The 22202-nt window shown below is 46.9% G+C and overlaps 1 protein-coding gene across 1 annotated transcript; it reads left to right on the top strand.

Annotated features, from left to right (window-relative positions):
- Positions 1 to 14316: 14316 nt before the first annotated feature.
- Positions 14317 to 16078, top strand: LOC131684629 (dopamine receptor 2-like). The gene has a single exon (XM_058967656.1). It carries the CDS (start codon positions 14825 to 14827, stop codon positions 16076 to 16078), a length of 1254 nt encoding a protein of 417 aa, XP_058823639.1. The 5' UTR covers positions 14317 to 14824.
- Positions 16079 to 22202: the final 6124 nt, after the last annotated feature.

Raw genomic sequence — 22202 nt, 5'->3', positions numbered from 1 at the left:
TATTTCTAAGAAAATAAGTTTAAAAGGTATATTCCATAAAGAAAAGTCGTCAATTTGTACTTATTTACTACATTCGTGATTCGTTGGTTGGACCACCACCTTGACCTATAAACACTCATAGTAATAGACTCGCGGATATAAAAATCGCAAAACTGGCAACTAGAAAAACAAGCATGTTAAACTGGCATCACCCAAAAATGTGCAAGCTCGAAAGTGCTCGACTGTATTCGATCATCTGTTTTTTATCAAAATAATTTTTCAAGTGGTTCAATATATGAATCAAAAGAGAAGTTATATGTTTGGTACTGAGCAACAAGAAATTGAGAAAAGAAAGAAACAAATCTAATTTCTTCAGAAACACAAAGTTGATGAAAAAGAGCATAAGTAAAATGCTTTTTGTGTAGTTATATTGAACACAATAAATATCTTTCTAAATAACATTGTGAAATACTAATACGAACACGAAAAGTGAAGCCTACTGTGAATAACAAAATATATTTTTTTAACTAAAATCGCAATACTTGTTCTGCTTGTTTGCATTGAATGACGTCATGCTCGTTTGGCTCCGGATTTTGACAGTTCGTTTGGCTCGATAAAAGTACCTTCGCTGGTCTATTACTATGAGTGTCTATACCTTGACCTTGTAAAAGTTTTAACGAAGAGATTCCCGAATGTATTTAATAAATTACAATTACAATTACCACCTCTGTTTGACTAACGATTCAAATTCATTAGTTGGATCCTAACAGGGTCCTAGCATGCGTCAAAATTGTTAGTGGTAACGAATAGAAACGTGGTATTGATGACGTAGCCCAGTCAAAAAGGGCAAGTTGCTGGCTAAGGGGGGGGGGGGCTAATTGCCAACTCGGATGCGCTAATTGCCCTTTAACTTGCCAGCAAATTGCTGGAAATTAGGGGGCTATTTCAAATGCAACATTTGGGCGATTCGCCGCCGTCATTTTTTGCCGCTCAACCCGCCCTTAAATCGCCCCCCAAATCGCCCACGGAACGCGCCATTTAATCGCCCTTAATTGCCTAATATGAAAATTAAAAATAATACTTATGTTCGGATTCATTCTCTACTCACATGTACTTGCCAGTATACTAGGTAATCACCACCAACTTATAGGAAGAAGCAATGGTGAAGTTGGTATTGCATTTCAAGACTTATCACAATCTGACGTTCATTAAGATTTTAGATCAAAGCTCTTGTTCTACTATACTTACACACGATTCCACAATTTCCCACATTTGTTGGTTAAATGAAGTGCACTAGACAAACTAAGTACAAGTGAGAACACACCAATTATTCAAAAAACAATTTTAAGCTTAAGCCAACCAAGAACCACCATGTTTGAAAAATGCAAAAGCAACCAAATCCATTTCAGCCGGCAGAAAATTTCTGTAAGTGTTGAAATTGCCTTTAAATCGAATTCGCAAATTGCATTTGTTCCGAGGGGCAATTAGCACAGGCGAGTTGACTCAAACGTCAAACTTTTTAAATCACCTGACCATGTTCGTCCGCATTTTTTGACCGGGAGAAATTACCAATCGTCGTAGAAACTGTCGCACATACGAGTACAGAGGCAGTTTGCGTTTCGTCGCATCCCGGGCAAAAAAAATGCGGACGAACATGGTCAGGCGATTTAAACAGTTTGCGACTTGCTGTCATACCGGTCATTCCGCTCCCATTTAATCGTGTGACCGGTATGACGTCGACCCGTTGTGCTTCTGGATTGTTTACATATTTTTGGTTGCCAACACTAGCAAACCGTGTGCTCTGCCACACCTATATATACCTCATTGTATTAGTTTGACATTTATTGCCCCGGGTACACACATGTCAAAGTAATGGGACAAAGGTGTTGTTTATGTTATAAAGGCTCGCACAGAGTGAAGCCAAATCTACCTATCGAACAGTCAGATAAACAAACATTCTTCTTTCGGAGAACCAGAGTGTATGTAAGGAGAGTGAAGACAACTGTCATGATTATCTGTCAGTAATATTCCAAACGAACAAACGACCCTTCAAAATACATGGATTTGTCTCGTTTGGAATGACACTGACAAATAAACATTGTTCCAATTTTGACAGTGTCGTCACTCTTCTTATATGCACTCAGCGGAGAACATACAAGAAAAGTATTAGTGTTGACAAAAAGAATATCATGGTGAAATATTTCAATCGCCTACATAAGACACTGTATTCAGTTTATTATACTTTTTTGTAACAATGTAAAATAAATTACATGGAAAAGTATTATGAATAAAGTGCTATAAGCTAGGAAACAGTAGGTTCTCAATTCACTTCACTGTGTAACTCGGTTGAAGTCTCCCAAAGTTACAGCAAAAACTGTGGGTACCAGGAACAAAGAAGAGGGGATCATTTTAGGCAGTGTTGCACATTCCTCTTTACGGGACTCTACAATTCCACAGACTCTATAATGGGATACAACATGATACACGCTTATCCTCAGCTACTCATTGCAACTAAAACGCTTTTACTCAAACTTGAGTAAATTTTTTTTTGTTAGTTCAATATGATGTCTGATCGAAGTAGGTCATCTCCATCCGACATCTGTACGACATCATCCCGACTACTCTCAGCTACTTTTACACATTTTTGACGAGTACGGTTTTTGTCAGAAACGCGTCAAATCTACTCATTTGTGAAAAAACCGTATCTTGTCAAAAAATGAGTAAAAGTTGGTGACTCATAGACCGGGGACGAATGGCTTTAAATCTCAACGATCTCGGCTAAGATTGAACCTAGACTAATTGGGGTCAGTCACGCTTACCACTCAACCACCGGCTCCGTCGAATCTCTGAATAAAGACTCGAATCTGAATTTTTCGTTTACCATTTATCTATCAATGTCATTCCAATCAAGCACGTACCGAACCATCTCCTTTTGATTATTCCAAAAGGGGTATATCATACCGTGGCAGAAATGGGTTTCCACTCATACTCAGCAAATGCCCATCAGATAATTTGGGTTAGCGCAGATGTCAATTTAAGAGGCACCGAATTGATGGTATACTTAAGTGGCACTAACCTGCATATACTCAAAGTAGGAAAACAACATTTGCACGAATAGGTGTTAGATGTAACTCTCTACTCTGACGGTATTGCGCATGAGTTGGCAAACTGTCTCGTACCCATTGAGCTCGAACCGTCGTTATCTGATCATAAGTACATCGTCTTTCATTATTTTAACGTCTCCCAAACCTACGAACCATGCCATGTTAAAACCGACCATCGGCTGACCGCGCTTACGGCGGTTTGAAGTTCACGACGGGTTCGTCCGATGGTCCTTCCTAAGGCGACCAGCACGATGTCGTCAGCGTAGACTAAAACATACATCCCCGCCGGCAGGCTGGCGAACAAAGAATTCATGGCCACCAGGAACAGTGTTACAGCGAGAATAGATCCACGGGGGACGCCATTGGCCTCCGGAAAGCCTTCCCCCCCTCCCACCGGATTCCTACGCGGAATGTTCGGTCGGACATGTAGTCGCTTAGGAAGCGGCCCATGTCCCCAGTTGGCCAGCTATTGCAGTACTACGCGGTACCACAGGTTAATCCCGTTAAGACGGATGTCTTCCGTTTAATTCCACTATAGAACACCACACGGTATTATATGCCTTCGCAACGTCGAGTATCGCGATGTCGGCATGCAGGCCGTCGGTTACATATTGGCGTACCACCTCTCCGAGGCTGGCGAGGTAGGCACCGGTTCCAGCCCCACTTCGGAACGCGAACTGGTAATGATCCAGAAGTTTGCGCTCGCCCAGTAGGTCCATTAGCCATCTGTTGTCCTGTTGACCATTCGCTCCATCGCCTTGGCAAAGCAAGTGAGTAAAATGATGGGGCGGAAATCATCTGGCGTTCTGTTCCCCTGACATCGCTTTGAGATGGGGATTACTCTGGGCTTCCTTCCATGAAGCGGACATCGATTCACCGCTCCAGATGCCGTTAACCAATGTCATCCAATCCGCAGATTTTCCGTGTACCGATTCTAGTGCCGTACTTGACCTGAATCAGGTTCGAAACGAACGGGTCTGCTCTGAGACCTTTGCAGGATTCTCAGGAACGCAACTTGGGTGTCTGCGGATAGGGAGGCGAAGTGCGTGCCTAGTTTGTAACCAATGGAATGCCTGTAGGATCGATCGTCGTGCACCAGTTAACGGCGATAGGGTAGCCACTGTGCCACCGCTTCTGTTTAGAGCGTTAACTATCCGCCAGAGTTCTGAAGTCGATGAGTCTTGAGATATGTTCTTCCAAAAATCTGGCCCAGCTGGTGTTTTTGTCTCCTTTGCCGCTTTCCTGGCCTCACTTTTGGCCTTTCTGAAGTCAGCTCGCTGGTTTCGGTGTGGGTTGTCTATAGAAGTCTTCTTCAGTGCCCGCAGCACAATTCAGCGTACTCTGATTGCTTTCTTGACTTCTGTACACCACCAGTGCTCCGCTAGCGAATGACGGATCCCAATAGTGGCATGTCTGTAATAATATACGTACATGGAACTATTGAGATCCAGAGCTACAGGTCCAAAGCCCTGGTAAAGGAGGATGGTTGTGATGATCCGGGCCGAGATCACCACGTAAAGCAAGGTAGGGCATAACCCCAATTCCAAGGCGTGAAGCGACCCGTGCCGAGGGATGAGTGATCGAGGGGGTGAAAAAGATGCTCGATCGTTAACGGAGCCTGTGGGGTACCTGGGCAACCCCCACAGTAAGCGTCCCTTACCACGCTAATGCGGAGCTCTGGCGTGGCGGACATATATTTCTCGCGCTACTCGTGGGACTTTTCATGGAGCAAAATAAAAATAAAAATAAACAGACGGAGGTGCCAAACCCCTTCGCTAGAGGTGGTTTGGCGAGGTCTCCCCCCCGTGGGGAGAGTAGTGGAACGATGAGTGCTGTACTCGAAAGCACCAGTGACCCCCCAGCAGCGGTAGGCAATACCCCTACCAATGCATCGGAGGGGCCAATAGCTGCGATGCGCAAAGTAGCGAAGCAACTCGATGCTATAATCGACTTCGCTAGCGCAAAGCAGAACATAGCCAAGGAGTTGAAGTTGAGCCTTCTGGAGCTCCGGAAAGCTGTTCGTGTCGCAAGACAGGAACAGCAGGCATATGTTGAGAGGGTGGAATGTCGGGAGAGGCCCGACAGAGAAACCCAGACAGTGGCCTCCAATAGGGAGGAAAGAGAGAAGGTCAATAGAGGTTCACAGACAGTGGCCTTTACCTTCTACGGAGCAGCCACGTCGATCGGAGCGGCGACCGAGTTCCCCTCGAAGGGAAAAGGAAAGGGCAATCGCAAGACGGCATCGAATGCGAAGCGCCCTAGGAAGTCGCCAGGAGAGGGTGCCAAAACCGACACCACTCGGCGTGCAACCGTCAAGGTCAAACGCCGCCTGGGTGAGGTAAGCGAGGGCGAGAGTGACCTCGCTGTGGAGAGCGATGGTACCAGCAACCCGGCACAACCGGGGCAGGGGGGCTCAAACCCCTGGACGCTGGTTACCAAGAAAAAGCCGGCACCGAAACCGGAGGTACCGCGGCCTGCGAGGAAGGCCAAGGACAGAGGCGAAGCCTTGTGGTTAAAAACCGACAAGGACAAATACGCCGATGTCCTTAAATCGATGAAGGCGGCCGAAAGCCTCTCGGCCCTTGGGCAGGATGTGCGTAGCGTAAGACGCACCAACACGGGAGAGATGCTCCTGGTGCTGAAGCGAGGCGCACAATCAAGTGCAATATATAAGGCCTTGGCTCAAGAGGTCCTTGGCGAGGGCGCCCAAATTAGGTCGCTAGGTGCGGAAACAACTCTCCAGTGCAAGCACTTGGACGAGTTCGCGACCGCAGAAGACGTCGTCGCAGCCGTCAAGGAGCACTGCGGCGTCACAATCGAGCGGGCCTCTGTGCGATTGAGGGACGGATCCTCTGGCACCCAAGTAGCCTACCTCAGGCTACTCAATGCGGATGCCAAAAAGGTAACCGAGAAAGGGAAGCTGAAGATCGGCTGGTCGGTATGCCCTATTAGTATACCCCAGCCGCCTTCAGTGGACAGGTGCTATCGGTGCCTAGAATCCGGCCATAAAGCTTACGAATGTAAAGGCCTAGACAGGAGCAAGCTATGTCGTCGATGCGGCGAGGAGGGGCATAAAGAGCGGGGGTGCACTAAGGCATATAAGTGCCTTATCTGCACCAGCAAGAAGCAAGCCCATAAACATGCTATGGGCGGACCTTCGTGTCCCTTCGGCGAGTTAAATAAGAAGAAGCCGTGAGAGTCACACAGCTAAATCTTAACCATTGTGCAGCAGCCCAACAGCTGCTGTGGCAGTCGGTCTCGGAGTCGAGGACAGACGTCGCCCTCTTATCAGACCCGTACAGTATCCCTGCCGGCAACGGCAATTGGGTGTCGGACGGGTCTGGAATGGTGGCAATCTGTACAACGGGAAGGTTCCCGGTTCAAGAGGTAATACACCCCTCCGCCGAGGGTGTGGCGATTGCCAAGATCAATGGTGTGTTCTATTGCAGCTGCTACGCCCCACCAAGGTGGCCAATAGAACAGTTCTACCAGATGATCGACAGGCTCTCGTCGGACCTCGTGGGCCGGAAACCGGTAGTAATAGCGGGAGACTTCAACGCTTGGGCAGTGGAGTGGGGCAGCCGCTGTACAAATAGCAGGGGTCAAGCGCTAATGGAAGCGTTTGCGAAACTCGATACTGTGCTAGCTAATGATGGCTCCGCTAGTACATTCCGTAGAAACGGAGTGGAGGCGTGGATTGATTTGACCTTTGCCAGCCCGAGTCTGGCTCCAGGCATGGAATGGAGGGTAGACGAGGGCTACACCCATAGCGATCATTTAGCAATCCGCTTTAAGATCAACTATGGTGTGCAGCATCCGAGGGCGGGAGATCCCTGTCAGGTACGCGGGTGGAAGTCCAATCACTTCGACAGCGAAGCTTTCACCGCGGCCCTGGGACTGGAGGCCAACACCGACAGTCTAAGCGGGGATGCGCTGGTAGCTGTTCTATCACGCGCGTGCGACGCCACTATGCCGAGAAAAACACTGCCAAGAAACGGTAGATGCCCGGTATACTGGTGGAGTGCCGAGATTGCAGCTCTACGGTCAGCCTGTCTCAGAGCTAGACGTAGGATGCAAAGAGCTCGCACCGAGGATGCAAGAGAGAACCGCCGTGAAGCGTTTCGAGCTGCGAAATTAGCCCTTAACAAGGCTATTAAAAGCAGCAAGAGAGCGTGTTTCGACAACCTGTGTGAGAGTGCCAACGCGAATCCGTGGGGTGACGCCTACCGGATTGTGATGGCCAAGACCAAAGGGGGCTCCTCACCCCCTGAACGGTCTCCGGACCGGTTGGCAACGATTATCGAAGTACTCTTCCCGTCTCGAGCCACAAGCCCCTGGCCACCTGCACTACGAGACAGTGCGGGCACGGTCGAAATGGTGGCTCCAGTGACGAACGAAGAACTACTCGCAGTGGCTAAATCCCTAGCAATGAACAAAGCTCCAGGGCCGGATGGAGTCCCGAACAACGCTCTCAAGGCAGCGATCATAGCGAACCCGAACATGTTCAGGCTAGCTATGCAGAGATGCCTTGACGAGTGCCGTTTCCCCGATAGATGGAAAAGGCAGAAACTGGTGCTGTTGCCGAAGCCCGGGAAGCCGCCAGGCGACCCATCGGCGTACAGACCAATCTGTCTGATAGACACGACTGGCAAACTGCTTGAGAGGATCATCCTCAAAAGGCTCACCCCGTACGCGGAAGGTACGGACGGTCTGTCAAGCAACCAGTTTGGCTTTCGGAAGGGTAAGTCCACAGTGGACGCTCTCAACTCAGTGATAAATACTGCCGAGATAGCGATCCAACGAAAAAGGCGAGGTATTCGATACTGTGCGTTAGTGACACTTGACGTGAAGAATGCATTCAACAGCGCAAGCTGGGATGCCATCGCGCTCTCGTTACACCGGCTTAGCCTACCGGTGGGTCTGTACCGGATCCTGGAAAGTTACTTCCAAAACCGCGTACTGCTATACGAGACCGATGCCGGTCAGAAAAGGGTTCCGATTACCGCCGGAGTCCCGCAGGGCTCGATCCTAGGCCCGGTGTTATGGAACCTCATGTATGACGGGGTTCTGAGACTGAAGTTCCCTCCTGGGGTCAAGATCGTCGGCTTTGCCGACGACGTAACCTTGGAGGTCTACGGGGAGTCAATTCCTGAGGTAGAACTAACCGCAGAACACGCGATTAGCACGGTGGAGGAATGGATGAGCGCGAGAGGCCTGGAGCTCGCTCATCATAAGACGGAGGTAGTTATCGTCAACAACCGCAAGTCGGCACAACATGCAGTTATCCATGTGGGAGAAGTCGCGATCACTTCACAGCGAAGTCTGAAGTCTCTCGGAGTCATTATAGACGACAAGCTGACCTTCGGCAGCCATGTCGACTATACGTGCAAGAGAGCGTCGACTGCTGTTGCGGCACTATCGAGAATGATGTCCAACAGCTCAAAGGTGTGCGCCAGTAGACGTAGGTTACTGGCAGGCGTTGCCGTATCTATCCTCAGGTACGGCGGCCCGTCATGGTCAAGAGCACTGAGGGTAACCAGTTACCTACAGAAACTGGAGAGCACCTACCGCGTGATGTGCCTCAGAGTGATATCTGCCTACCGCACGGTATCACACGATGCATCCTGCGTGATAGCGAGCATGATGCCAGTCGGGCTGGTCATTCGGGAAGATGAGGAGTGCTTTGAGCTACGTGGAAATAGGGGAGCCCGCGAGCGCACCAGGGTGACCTCGGTCGCCAGATGGCAGCGTGAGTGGGACAACTCCTCGAAAGGTAGGTGGACCCACCGGCTGATACCTAGCATATCGAGCTGGGTGGGAAGACCCCATGGGGAAGTTCACTTCCACCTGACACAATTCCTGTCAGGCCATGGCTGTTTCCGTCAGTACCTCCACAGGTTCGGACACGCGGAGGTCCCAGTCTGCCCGGACTGCCCAGGTGTAGATGAAACTGCCGAACACATACTGTTCGTATGTCATCGGTTCGACGTCGAAAGAAGAGCAATGCTTGACGTCTGTGGCTGGGACACAACCCCGGATACCCTTATCCAGCGGATGTGTCAAACGGTGGAGAAGTGGAACGCAGTCTCGGCTGCTACCATCCAGATTGCCAGTAGGCTACAGGTAATCTGGCGAACCGAGCAACAGACGGCGGGCACGGCTAACTAGTGATTGGTTAGTTGGAGCGAAAAAGGCCAAGCGCAAAATAAGAGAGTGAATGGTCTGTTCATGCCGAGGTTGGTTGGCGCAGCGAATGGCAACCGCGTAAGGGGTAAACCCAGCCACCCCGAAGCAAGACAGAAGAGTGAGTGTATAGGCGTATAAGTGGACTGCCTCATGCCAAGACGGGAGGGTCGTAGCGTAGTATGTTGGAACTAAGCTATCGATGCCTCATGGCGTGGCAGAGGAGTGAAAGGGTGAGCATCCAAGTCAGTCTCACACTGCATGTTAAGGGTGAGCATAAAAGTCAGCCTCACAGGTTGGTAGCAAGCAAGGAATGAAAAAGGTGAGCACAAAAGTCAGCCTCGCATGGTATGTCAGAAGTGGGGCTGTTGGGTGGATTAAATAAGAGGCTTTTCAGCAACACCCTAAGGAATGTATTCCAAACGGTATCAGCTAAAAGCTGATGTAATTTATTAATATTATGCTTAGAGTAATATTCAAGCTTACTTACATCGGTCAATTATTGTATCTCGTTAATTCCCAACAATTACGGCTAGATTACAGGGCAATACGCAAGTCACGTATCACCTAACCTCAATCGTGCACAATTCGAACGGTTGAGTGCGTTTCTTGGCCTTCCGGCACCTGTTTAGGTTTTAATTCAGAAATTGTACTCATGTAAATTCGTGCTGCCATAGGATCTACTTACGGAAATAAATGTTTGCTTATATCTTCACGAATTCAACGTTCTATTTACTTAAACTTCCAACAATTTCTATCTATTCTTTTTTCTTATACCTTTCTCTCATCTCTACGTGACGTCTATGTTTTTCTATCCTACCATTTCAAACGATCCTTTTTTTCCTTTTTCTATCCTTCCATTTCAAACGGTCCTTTTTTCCCTTTTCCTATCCTTCCATTTCAAATGGTCCTCACTACATCAAAATTGTCCACCGACAGGTGGTAGACCGTGGAGTTGGAAGGGGTCAGCGGGACATACCGTAACAGGGGCCTAAGAAAAATGTCCCACATGGGATGCCAGAGGGAGTGACAAAGGTACAATAGAGTGGCACGATTGAGAGTGAATCAGGTGATAGGGTGAGCACCCAAGTCAGCCTCACATGTATGGGTAGGGCGAGCACAAAAGTAAGCCTAGCAAGGAATGAGTAAGGTGAGCACACAAGTCAGCCTCGCATGGAACGTAAAAGGTGAGCACAAAAGTCAGCCTCATGTGGGAGTGTTTGAGAGTGAATCAAAGTGTGATTGAGAGAGCACCCAAGTAAGCCTCATACAGGATGTATGATCGCGCGAGTGAGAGTGAATGAGTACATTGAGTACAGCCATCCCCCCAGAAGTAATACCGAGAGGTAGTTCCTGGGAGGAATGATGGCGGAGCCCAATGGAGTTTAGTCGGTATTAATGGCTGGTCACCATTCGAGTCCGACACGCCCCCAGTGCACCCCGTGTGGTAGATTGGACCCTACCGTTAGCACGTGTACTGGGCTAGGACATAAAGGTCTTCTCCATTGTAAAAAAAAAAAAAAAAAAAACACCACCAGTGCACTGCCTGTTAGGGTTACCACTTGTCCTGGGCATGCAGGAAACAGCAGCCAGATTGAAGATTTTGATGAGTTCGTCCTGAGTGTATGACTTGTTCCGATTGATAAGGTCGTCGACGGTCTATTCGTAGCGAAAGCAGTCCGCCCGATCGTAGAACCACCGCCTTCGACGGGTTATTGCAGGTGGCGTCTGGGCGTACGGAATTTGAATAGGGAAGTGGTCACTGGTGCATGGATCGGCAAGAACAGCCCACTCACAACTGCCTTCCAGCATTTCCGAGCAGATAGTGACGTCGATGGAGGATTCCGTCTGTCCGCGGATAAATGTAGAACGACGGCGTCGTTGTTTTCAACTACTCCGACTAAATTCCATTAGGCTCCGCCATTGTTCCACCCAGGGACTACCTCTCGGTATTACTTCTGGGGGGATGGCTGTACTTGATGTACTCATTCACTCTCGCTCACGCGTCCATACGTCCTGTATGAGGCTTACTTGGGTGCTCTCTCTGTCACACCTTGATTCACTCTCAAACACTCCACATGAGGCTTACTTTTGTGCTCATTTTTTTCGTTCATTGCGAGGCTGACTTCGATGCTCACCCTATCACCTGGTTCACTCTCAATCGTACCACTCTATTACACCCCTGTCACTCCCCCTGGCATTCCATGTGGGACATTTTTCTTAGGCCCCACTTCTGGCATGTGAGGCTTACTTGGGTGCTCACCGTTTTCATACCCTGTGAGGCTGACTTTTGTGCTCACCCTTTCACTCCTCTGCCACGCCACGAGGCATCGATAGCTAAGTCCCAACATACAACGCTACGACCCTCCCATCTTGGCATGAGGCAGTCCACATATACGCCTATACACTCGCTCTTCTGCCTTGCTTCGGGGTGGCTGGGTTTACCCCTTACGCGGTTGCCAGTCGCTGCGCCAAACCTGCCTCAGCACTCACTTTTCTGCGCTCGGCCTTTTTCACTCCAACTAACCAATCACTAGTTAGTCGTGCCGGTCGTCTGTTGCTCGGTGCGCCCCTGTAGCCTACAGGCAATCTGGGTGGTTGCAGTCGAGACTGCGTTCCACTTCTCCACCGCTTGACACATCGCTGAATAAGGGTATCAGGGGTTGTGTCCCAACCGCAGACGTCGAGCATTGCTCTTCTTTCGACGTCGAAACGAGGACATACGAACAGTATGTGTTCGGCAGTTTCGTCTACACCAAGGCAGGCAGAGACCTCCGCGTGCCCAAACCTGTGGAGGTACTGTCGGAAGCAGCCATGGCCTGACAGGAATTGTGTCAGATGGAAGTGAACTTCCCCATGAGGTCTGCCCACCCAGCTCGATATGCTAGGTATCAGCCGGTGGGTCCACCTGCCTTTCGAATAGTTATACCACTCACGCTGCCATCTGGCGATCGAGGTCACCCTGCGCTCGCGGGCTCCTCTATTTCCACGTAGCTCGAAGCACTCCTCATCTTCCCGGATGACCAGCCCGACTGGCATCATGCTCGCTATCACGCAGGATGCATCGTGTGATACCGTGCGGTAGGCAGATATCACTCTGAGGCACATCACGCGGTAGGTGCGCTCCAATTTCCTTAGGTAGCTGGTTACCCTCAGTGCTCTTGACCATGACGGGCCGCCGTACCTGAGGATAGATGTGGCAACGCCTGCCAGTAGCCTACGTCTACTGGCGCACACCTTTGAGGTGTTGGACATCATCCTCGATAGTGCCGCAACAGCATTCGACGCTCTCTTGCATGTATAGTCGACGTGGCTGCCGAAGGTCAGCTTGTCGTCTATAATGACTCCGAGAGACTTCAGACTCCGCTGTGAGGTGATCACGATTTCTGCCACATAGATAACTGCATGTTGTGCCGACTTGCGGTTGTTGACGATAACTACCTCCGTCTTATGCTGAGCGAGCTCCAGGCCTCTCGCGCTCATCAATTCCTCCATCGTGTTGATCGCGTGTTCTGCAGTTAGCTCTACCTCAGGAATTGACTCTCCGTAGACCTCCAAGGTTACGTCGTCAGCAAAGCCGACGATCTTGACTCCAGGAGGGAACTTCAGTCTCAGAACCCCGTCATACATGAGGTTCCATAGCACCGGGCCTAGGATCGAGCCCTGCGGGACTCCGGCGGTAATAGGAACCCTTTTCTGACCAGCATCGGTCTCGTATAGCAGTACGCGGTTCTGGAAGTAAACGGTTTAGTGGGGTACATTTGTACCTCAGACAAACTTTAAGTAGGCACTGTTAAATTGGTCAAGTGAAACAAATAGGTTGCACCTGCTTTTATGGAAGTTTAATTATCAAATTGATTTATAATAAGGATTGTTTGCAGTTAAAATAAACCGTAACGAAATAACAGGGATTTCAAATAGTTCTGGGGTACAAATGTACCCCAAAAAACCGTTCTAGGGATAAGGGAGCGTCTACTCTATTTGATATGCTTTACATTATTCAAATAAATTTTCGACATTACATTAATAAATCTATAGTTTTATCGATTGGAATATTTTCTCAGAAGTATTTCTGAGCGATATGTGTGAAAATTTAGAAAACTCATCTTGATATGGGTGAATTACAAACGTTCAAAACATAACCACTTTTCGTAATCTATTATTTATGTTGGATTTACCAAGTGCACCCTCATACCGAAAACAAATACGTAGTTCTATGACAATACCGTCAATACATACTTGTATTATGATGCGAAATTGGAAAAGAAAAGGTTTGGTCACTCAATGGTCCTGGAAACCATAAGGATCGATCCCGAAATTCAGCACGAATCAAATTTTGTCAGAATGGGTATATAAATTCCTTATATTTATTAAATTTTTCTACCGCTTTTCGAACAGACTGCTGTATGTTGGCTTATATGAAATATAAGTGATTGATATGTCCTGTCAGATACTAATGAAGATATATTAGTATATTCACATTTTTTCGATCAATTCATCCTACTTGAATGAATTCATTTTGAAATGTTCCGACCGCCTGAAATGCATACTTGTGAACAGTATACTCAGCATTCCTTGTTCAACCTAACGACATGTGCTAGAAGTATGAGCGACTGAGAATAAACGTTGTTATAATGGAATATATAATGCCCAACCACAGACTAACAGACGTAACACTATGAGGAAATTTCCTCAAAAAACATCGATCCGTCAATTTTCCCAGAACAATAGCTCCACCTTTTATTTCCGATCGCAAACACTCATTTGTTGCTGGTGGGGTACCTCTCAGATTTGGGAACAATTTTTCACTAGTGGTCTATCCCCCATATGCTTGTTCATATGTCAGTTGCGCCATAATTGCAAATGTGGCCAAAGTCCCAACTACAAATGTATTTTTATATGACCGTTAAAGCGGGCGAAGTGTTATGTCTGTTAGTCTGTGGCCCAACTATCATTTTCCAGATTTCACTCGTTGCTCCAGCAGCGACCCACATTCGGCGACTTTCCATTAATTTATGTCTTCTGTTAAACATTTTTTTCGTTTCAGACAAGTCGACGAGCACCACCGAAGAGGCAGGACCGAAGACGAAATAAAAAAAAAATCCCAGCTACACTGGCACACGGAAGGAAGCATCACTGGAAAATGTTGCACCATCATCAGCGCTGTGTTATTGCCATAATAGTGATTTATTCGATAGCCAAATGGCTTGTGAAATTTGTGCAGTAGTAGGAAAAGGACGTCCCAAGTACGGGGCCGAGGGCTCGGCGGAAAGAACCAGAACGGCTAACACCATCAACCGCGCGACGAGAGCGCCGCCGCTGTAAACATGGAAGCCGAAGCCATAATCGTCACCCGGAGGATTTATGACTAATGACAAAACTAATTAAATATAATTGCTGCAAAATTAACACGAAAAACATAAATCTAATTGTACAAGCAATTTATCGGTCGTAATAATCAGATTGAAGCATGCTGGCCATTTGCGATGGCCGCGAAAACTGAGCAATAATTAGGGCCCGCAATTTCAGCTCCCCACCCACGCGCAGAGCCCACAATAATGAATAATGCAACTGATTTCTACTGGGAACTATCGCAACTGATTAGGCTAAGCAATCTCACCTATTACAATGTTTCGGGTGGTGGTGGTGGTGAAAACACGGTGACACTGGATGTGGTCAACTGCTGTACCACCGAGCCGAACTTCTCAATGTACCTGGAGGCCCTGCCGAACGACAGGGCCGGACTGTTAGCATTTCTGTTCCTGTTTTCCTTCGCGACGGTGTTCGGCAATTCGCTCGTCATTCTGGCAGTTATTCGTGAACGGTACCTGCACACGGCGACTAACTACTTCGTGACCAGTTTGGCCGTTGCGGATTGTCTCGTAGGACTAGTAGTGATGCCATTTTCCGCACTGTACGAGGTGTTGCAGAATACCTGGTTCTTCGGTGAGGATTGGTGTGATATTTGGCGTTCGCTGGACGTTCTCTTCAGTACCGCTTCCATACTGAATCTGTGCGTAATATCGCTGGACCGATACTGGGCCATCACGGATCCGTTCTCCTATCCGATGAAGATGACCCGACGAAAAGCGGCAGCCCTGATAGCGGCGGTGTGGATCTGTTCCAGTGCGATCAGCTTTCCGGCGATCGTCTGGTGGCGGGCAGCTCGGGAAGGTGACATGCCTCCATTCAAGTGCACATTCACCGAACATCTCGGCTATCTGGTGTTTTCCTCTACTATATCGTTCTATCTTCCACTGCTGGTGATGGTGTTCACGTACTGTCGAATCTACCGTGCCGCAGCAATACAAACACGATCGCTCAAACTGGGCACCAAACAGGTCCTGATGGCCTCCGGTGAACTCCAGCTTACGTTAAGAATACATCGCGGTGGTACGACCAGGGAGCGGCCAAGCCATCGGCGGGAGCACCAGCAGCAGCTCGATCAGGACCACCAGCAGCACACGGCCACTTCCACACCGGAAGAACCGGACGAAGAGCCTCTGTCGGCGCTGCAGAATAATGGGTTGGGTGCTCGCCATCGAACTCACATGGGTAAAAACTTTTCCCTTTCGCGTAAGCTGGCAAAATTTGCGAAGGAAAAGAAAGCTGCCAAAACGCTCGGTATCGTGATGGGGGTGTTCATCGTGTGCTGGCTGCCGTTCTTCGTGGTGAATCTGCTGTCCGGGTTCTGCATACAGTGCATCGCCCACGAGGAGATTGTGTCCGCGGTGGTCACCTGGCTCGGGTGGATCAACTCCAGCATGAACCCGGTGATCTACGCCTGTTGGAGCAGGGATTTTCGGAGGTGAGTAGATATTGACATGGGCGTTATTGATAAAAACGATAGCTCTAAATTTTGCCTCAAGAATTGTACAGAACTTTCCGCTAGTTGGCATAATAATCAAAATATTCTTCTAGCATTGGATGTAGTGAACAAAACAAATTGATGTTTATTAATTTATTGAATTTTATCATTGCCTTCCTACCAAACAGCTCTCAAGCTAATGATTTCTATTAATAATAACACGAACTCAAAATGTTCTTCACACAGACCAGACTATTCATTTTGTCTGTTAGCTGTTTTCAAGATTGTGTAAATAATGAAGAAAATTTGGCTATCCAAAGAAAAAAGTTCTAACGGTGACTGTACACAAAGGAGCCCCGCAACGAACTGTTTTCTTCACTTGTTCACGTGTTCTATTGGAGCTGGAAATGATGGTCGATTCTGATTCAATCGCTTCTAATTGAATTTTTCTTTTTCAACAAAAGCCATTCCCATTAACGAGTTGTTTAGTAATTAGAAACTTTTCTTCGTCTGTGGAGAAAGATTCAATATAAATAGCTTTGTTTATAGAAACAAAAATCGATCCACCAATCGCATAGTCAAGTCTGATCCGGGGTGGAATATGTCCCCATCAAGTAGTAAGACTGTGCGGTCAGGCTGTTTTCAATCCGTAACTGCTGTGCTTGTAACTACAGAGGAAGGGACATTGCACCGCCTTTGCTGCCAGAAAAAAACCCGACAGAATACGCGCAGAAATCTGACAGGGCTGCCAAACCAAGACTTACAGAAATCTAGCAGAGCGGTCTCTGCCAGAAAATTTGCTCACTGGGAACTCGCTTGGAAAAAACGGGCAGCCAGCAAAAATCCGTCAGGATTCCGGCAGCTGTTAAAATTATCAAAATGGCGCTGCCAGAATTCAGCTATACTCCTTCCAGTTATGGCAGCCCTCTAAGAACGGTTGGTTTCAAAATCGTCCAATGAAGGACGTTCGTTGGACCAATTTGGACAACGTCCAAATAACCGTTCAACAAACGTCCATCGTTGGACCCGTGTTGAACGATTTTGAAACAATTTTTTGGACGTCTCAGTGGGAGGCAGATTCGCCTCACCGGTTCTGTTTTGTTTATCGTTGTTTCATTTTCGCCATATTTACATTTTTCCAAGAAGGATAGTTTTGGCAGATGAAAAAATAGGGAGAAACAAAGATTTTGGTTTCAAACATGGTAAGTAATTGTGGATTTCATGTCCCCAGACATGTTTTTATTATAAGTTTACATAAAATTTAAAAAAAATAAGAAAAAATACAAGCAAAACCTGAAGCGATACAAAACCGGTCCTGCCGGTGCGTGCCTGGCAGAAATCCGGCAGAAAAAACCGTTAATAACCGTAAGGCGAAAAATTCTGCGGAAAAAAGGTTGTTGCATTTGAACCGGCCGGGTGGGCAGCGCTATGCCAGCCAGACCCCCAGAAATTCTGCCAGACTTTATATTTCGATGCCGGCTATATGGGGGGAATTCTGCCAGGCACGTCCGAGCGGGAAGTTATGTTGCATAAAAAATACACTAAGGAGAAAGTTACACAAATTTGGTTGTTTTTTTGCACACAGTGCTAAATTCGCTGGCATACCTTTTCCAATTGTAAGGAAAAACAGAGATTTTCAAGGAAAATTCCGTCCGAAATTCCACTCTAAATTGCATGCGAAATTCCGTGCGCTTTTCATGCAAAATTTCGCGTGAAATTCCGTGCAACATTCCCCACGAAATTCAGCGCAAAATTCCGCACGAAACTCCATGCGAAATTTTCTGCAAAATTCAGTGTGAAGTTTCGGGCGAGATTCGAGCAAAATTTTACTCCAAATTCCGTGCGGAATACCGCGCGTTATTCCGTGTGAACTTCCATGCGAAATTCCGCGCCGAATACCGTGGGAAATTTCGCGCAAAATTCCGTGCAAAATTCCGTACGGAATTCAGCGCGAAATTTTATTCAGAATTCCATGCAAAATTCCGTGCACAATTCCGGACGAACTTATGTGCGAAATTTCACGCAACATTCTGTGCGAAATTCCACTCTAAATTCCTTGCGGAATATTGCGAAAAATTACGTGCGAAATATCGCGCGAAAATCTGCGTACGATTCCGTCTAAAATTCCGCGTGAAAATTCGTCTCAAACTACGCGCTAAACTCAGTGCGAAATATCGCGCGTAATTCGTTGGGAAATTTCGCGTGAAACTCCGCGCGAAATTCCGCGCAAAATTCCTTGCGAAATTCCGCGTGAAATTCCGCGCGTAATTTCGCTTGAAAACCCGTTCGGAATTCCGTGTGAAATTGCATGCCAAACCACGGGCGAAACTCATTGAAAAATTCCATGTAAAATTCCGTGCGAAATTCCGATCAAAATTCTGGGCGAAACTCCCTGGAAAATTCCGTGCGAAATTCCGCGCAAAATTCCGCGTAAGTTCCGTGCGCAATTTCGCTCTAAATTCCTTGCGAAATACCGCGCGAAATTACATGCGAAATTTCGGGCGAAATACCGCACAAAATTCTGCTCGAAATTCCGTGTGAAGTCATGTGTGAAATTCCACGGTAAACCGCGTGTGAAATTCCGAGCGAAATTCCGCTCGAAAACCCGCGCAAAATTCCGCGCGAAATTGCATGCCAAATCAGGGGCGAAATTCCGTGAAATATTCCATGTAAAATTCCGCTTAAAATTTCGTGCGATATTCCGGGCGAAATTCCCTGCGAAATTCCGTTCGTAACTCCGTGCAAAATTCTGCGCGAAAATCAGCACGAAATTCTGTGCGAAATTTCGCTCAAAATTTTGGGCGAAATTCCCTGAAAAATTCTGTGTGAAATTCCGTGCGCAATTCCGCTCTAAATTCCTTGCGAAATTCTGCGAGAAATTACGTGCGAAATTCCTCGCAAAATTCTGTGCGAAATTCCGTACGAAATTTGTGCGAACTTCCGCATGAAATTCCGAGCGAAATTTCGTGCGAGATTCCACTCAAAATTGCGGGCGAAATTCCCTGCAAAATCCTGTGCGAAATACCGCGTCAAATGACGCGCGAAATTCCGCGAAAAAAATCCGTGTGAAATTCCAAAGTTCTGCTCGAAATTCCTTTCAAAATTCCGTGTGAAGTCACGCGTAAAATTCCAGGTAAGTCGCGCGCGAAATTCCGCTCGAAATTGAATGCCAAATCACGGGCGAATTTCCGTGCAATATACCATGTAAAATTCCGTTCAAAATTCCGCGCGATGTTCTAGGTCGGAATTCCCTGCGAAATTCCGTGCGAAATTCCACGCGAAGCTCTGTGCGAAATTCCGCACGAAATTCTGTGTGAAATTCCGCGAAATTCTGTGCGAAATCCAGCGAAATTCTGTGCGAAATTTCGCGCAAAATTCTGTGTGAAATTTCGCGCAAAAATCTGTGCGAAATTCCGCACGAAATTCTGTACAAAATTCGGTACGAAATTCCGTGCAAAATTCCACACGAAATTCCGCGCATAATTCTATGTAAAATTCTGCTCAAAATTCCGTGCGATATTCCGAGCGAAATTCTCTACGAAATTCCGCGCAGAGTTCTGTGCCAAATTCCGCGCGAAATTCTGTGCGAAATTCCGCGTTAAATTCTGTGGGAATTTCCGCATGAAATTTCGTGCAAAATTCCACTCAAAATTCTGGGCGAAATTCGTTGCGAAATTTCGTGCGAAATTCCCTGCAAAATTTCGTGCGAAAATCCGCGCAAAATCCGTGCAATATTCTGGGCGAAATTCCACGCAAAATCCTGTGGAAAATTCCGTGCAAAATTCCGCATGAAATTCCGTGCGAAATTCCGCGCAAAATTCTGTGCGAAATTCCACACGAAATTCTGTACAATATTCGGTACGAAATTCCGTGCAAAATACCGCGCGAAATTCGTTGTAAAGTTTCGCGTGAAATTCCGCGCAAAATTCCGTGCGAAATTCTACATGAATTCCGCGCAAAATTCTATGTAAAATTCGACTCAAAATGTCGTGCGATATTCCGAGCGAAATTCTCTATGAACTTCCGCGCAGTTCTGTGCGAAATTCCGCACGAAATTTTGTGCGAAATTCCACATTAAATTCTGTTCGAATTTCCGCATGAAATTCCGTGCGAAATTCCACTCAAAATTCTGGGCGAGATTCCCTGCAAAATTTCGTGCGAAATTCCCTGCAAAATTTCGTGCGAAATTCAGTGCGGAATTCTGTACGGAATTCCGCACGAAATACTGCGAAAAATTCCGCGTGAAATTCCAGGCGAAATTCCGCATGAAATTCCGTGCGAAATTTCGTGCAAAATTCCTCTCAAAATTTCGTGCGAAATTCCGCTCGAAATTTCGTGAGAAATTCCGCTCAAAATTCTTAACGAAATATCGCGCTAAATTACGTGCGACATTCCGCGTGAAATTCCGGGCGAAATTCCGCACAAAATTCCATGTGAAATTGCGCCCGAAAATCTGTGCGAAATTCACGAAATTCTGCTAGAAATTCCGTGTGAAGTCACGCGTGAAACCCCATGCGAAATTGCCTGCCAAATCACGGGCGAAATTCCGTGCAAAATTCCATGTAACATTCTGCTCAAAGTTTCGTGCGATATTCCGGGCGAAATTTCCAGCGAAATTCCGTGCGAAATTGTGTACGGAATTCCGCGCGAAATTCTTTGCAAAAATCCGCGTGAAACTCCGACGAGATTTTGCGCGCAATTGTACCAAATCACGGGCAAATTTCCGTGCAAAATTTCATGTAAAATTTCGCTCAAAATTCCGTGCAATATTCTGGGCGAAATTCCGCGCAAAACTCTGTGGGAAATTTGGCGTGAAATTCCATGCAAAATTCCGCACGGAATTCCGTGTGAAATTACGTGCAAAATTCTGTGCGAAATTCCGCACGAAATTATTTGCAAAATTCCACACGGAATTCCGTGTGAAATTCCTTGCAAAATACCGCGCGAAATTCATTCTGATATTTCGCGTGAAATTATGCGCGAAATTCCGTGTGAAATTCTGCGCGATGTTTCTTGCGAAAATTCTTGCGAAATTCCGTGCGCAATTATGTGCGAAATTTTGTGTAAAATTCTGCGCGAAATTCCGCACAAAATTCCGCGCGTAATAACGTGTGAAAGTCCGCACGAAATTCTGCGAAGTTCCGTGCAAAATATGGCACAAAATTCCGTGTGAAATTCCGCGCGAAATTACACACGAAATTCCGTGTGAAGTTCCACGCGATTTTTCGTGCGAAATTCTGGGAGAATGCAAAATTCCTTGTGGAATACCGCACGAAATTCCGTGTGAAACTCCGCGCGAAATCCGCGAGAAATTCCGTGCAAAATCCGCGAGAAATTCCGTGCGAAATTTCGTGCAAATTACCGCGCGAAATCCAGCACGAATTTTCGTGCAAAATTCCATGCGAAATTTCACGTGAAACTCCGCACAATATTCTGTGTGAAATTTCACGCGATGCTTCGTGCGAAATTCCGCGCGATGTTTTGTGCGAAATTTTGCTCCAAATTCCTTACGAAATACCGCGCGAAATTCCGTGTTTCCGTCAATATTCCACACGTTCAACATTGAAAATTTGAGTAAAACAACATAAAAGCGATGTTTTATTAGAAATTTAATATCCTACGTAACGTATTAAACGAAATCGCAAATACAAAGAACTCAGGTCATTATCTACAGAAAAGTCAACGCAGGTCAACATCACTTGGCGCTAGTAGAATGAAAATGAGTAGGTGCACATTTGCCATAAATAATCATCCCATTGTTCGTTGTAATAATGAGACAGTTGTAACAAGTATAACGAAGCCCCTTCATTCGATCTCGGGGCAACTGTCAGCAAATGATGAAATAATGGTACAATCCGAAAGGCCCGCAAAAATGGTCGATAAATATTTTAAAAGGAAGGAGAACAAAAAAAAAATACATTCAACGGATAAAGATTCCTCGAACAGCTCTAGTGCTATACCGAGGCATGCCAGCATCATCGCAGGCTGTTAGAGGACTTTTGTGGGATGGTATATATGTATTGTTCAGCACTGTCATTCATCCTGGCTTATTCAGAACGGAGCTACACGAAGGGAGTTGAACTCAGGAGTACTTTTCCGAACCTATTGTCACCTAATTTAACGAAACG

The sequence above is a fragment of the Topomyia yanbarensis genome, chromosome 1, assembly GCF_030247195.1.
Source record: "Topomyia yanbarensis strain Yona2022 chromosome 1, ASM3024719v1, whole genome shotgun sequence".
Lineage (NCBI taxonomy): Eukaryota > Metazoa > Arthropoda > Insecta > Diptera > Culicidae > Topomyia > Topomyia yanbarensis.
This window is presented reverse-complemented; position numbering and strand designations above follow the sequence as displayed.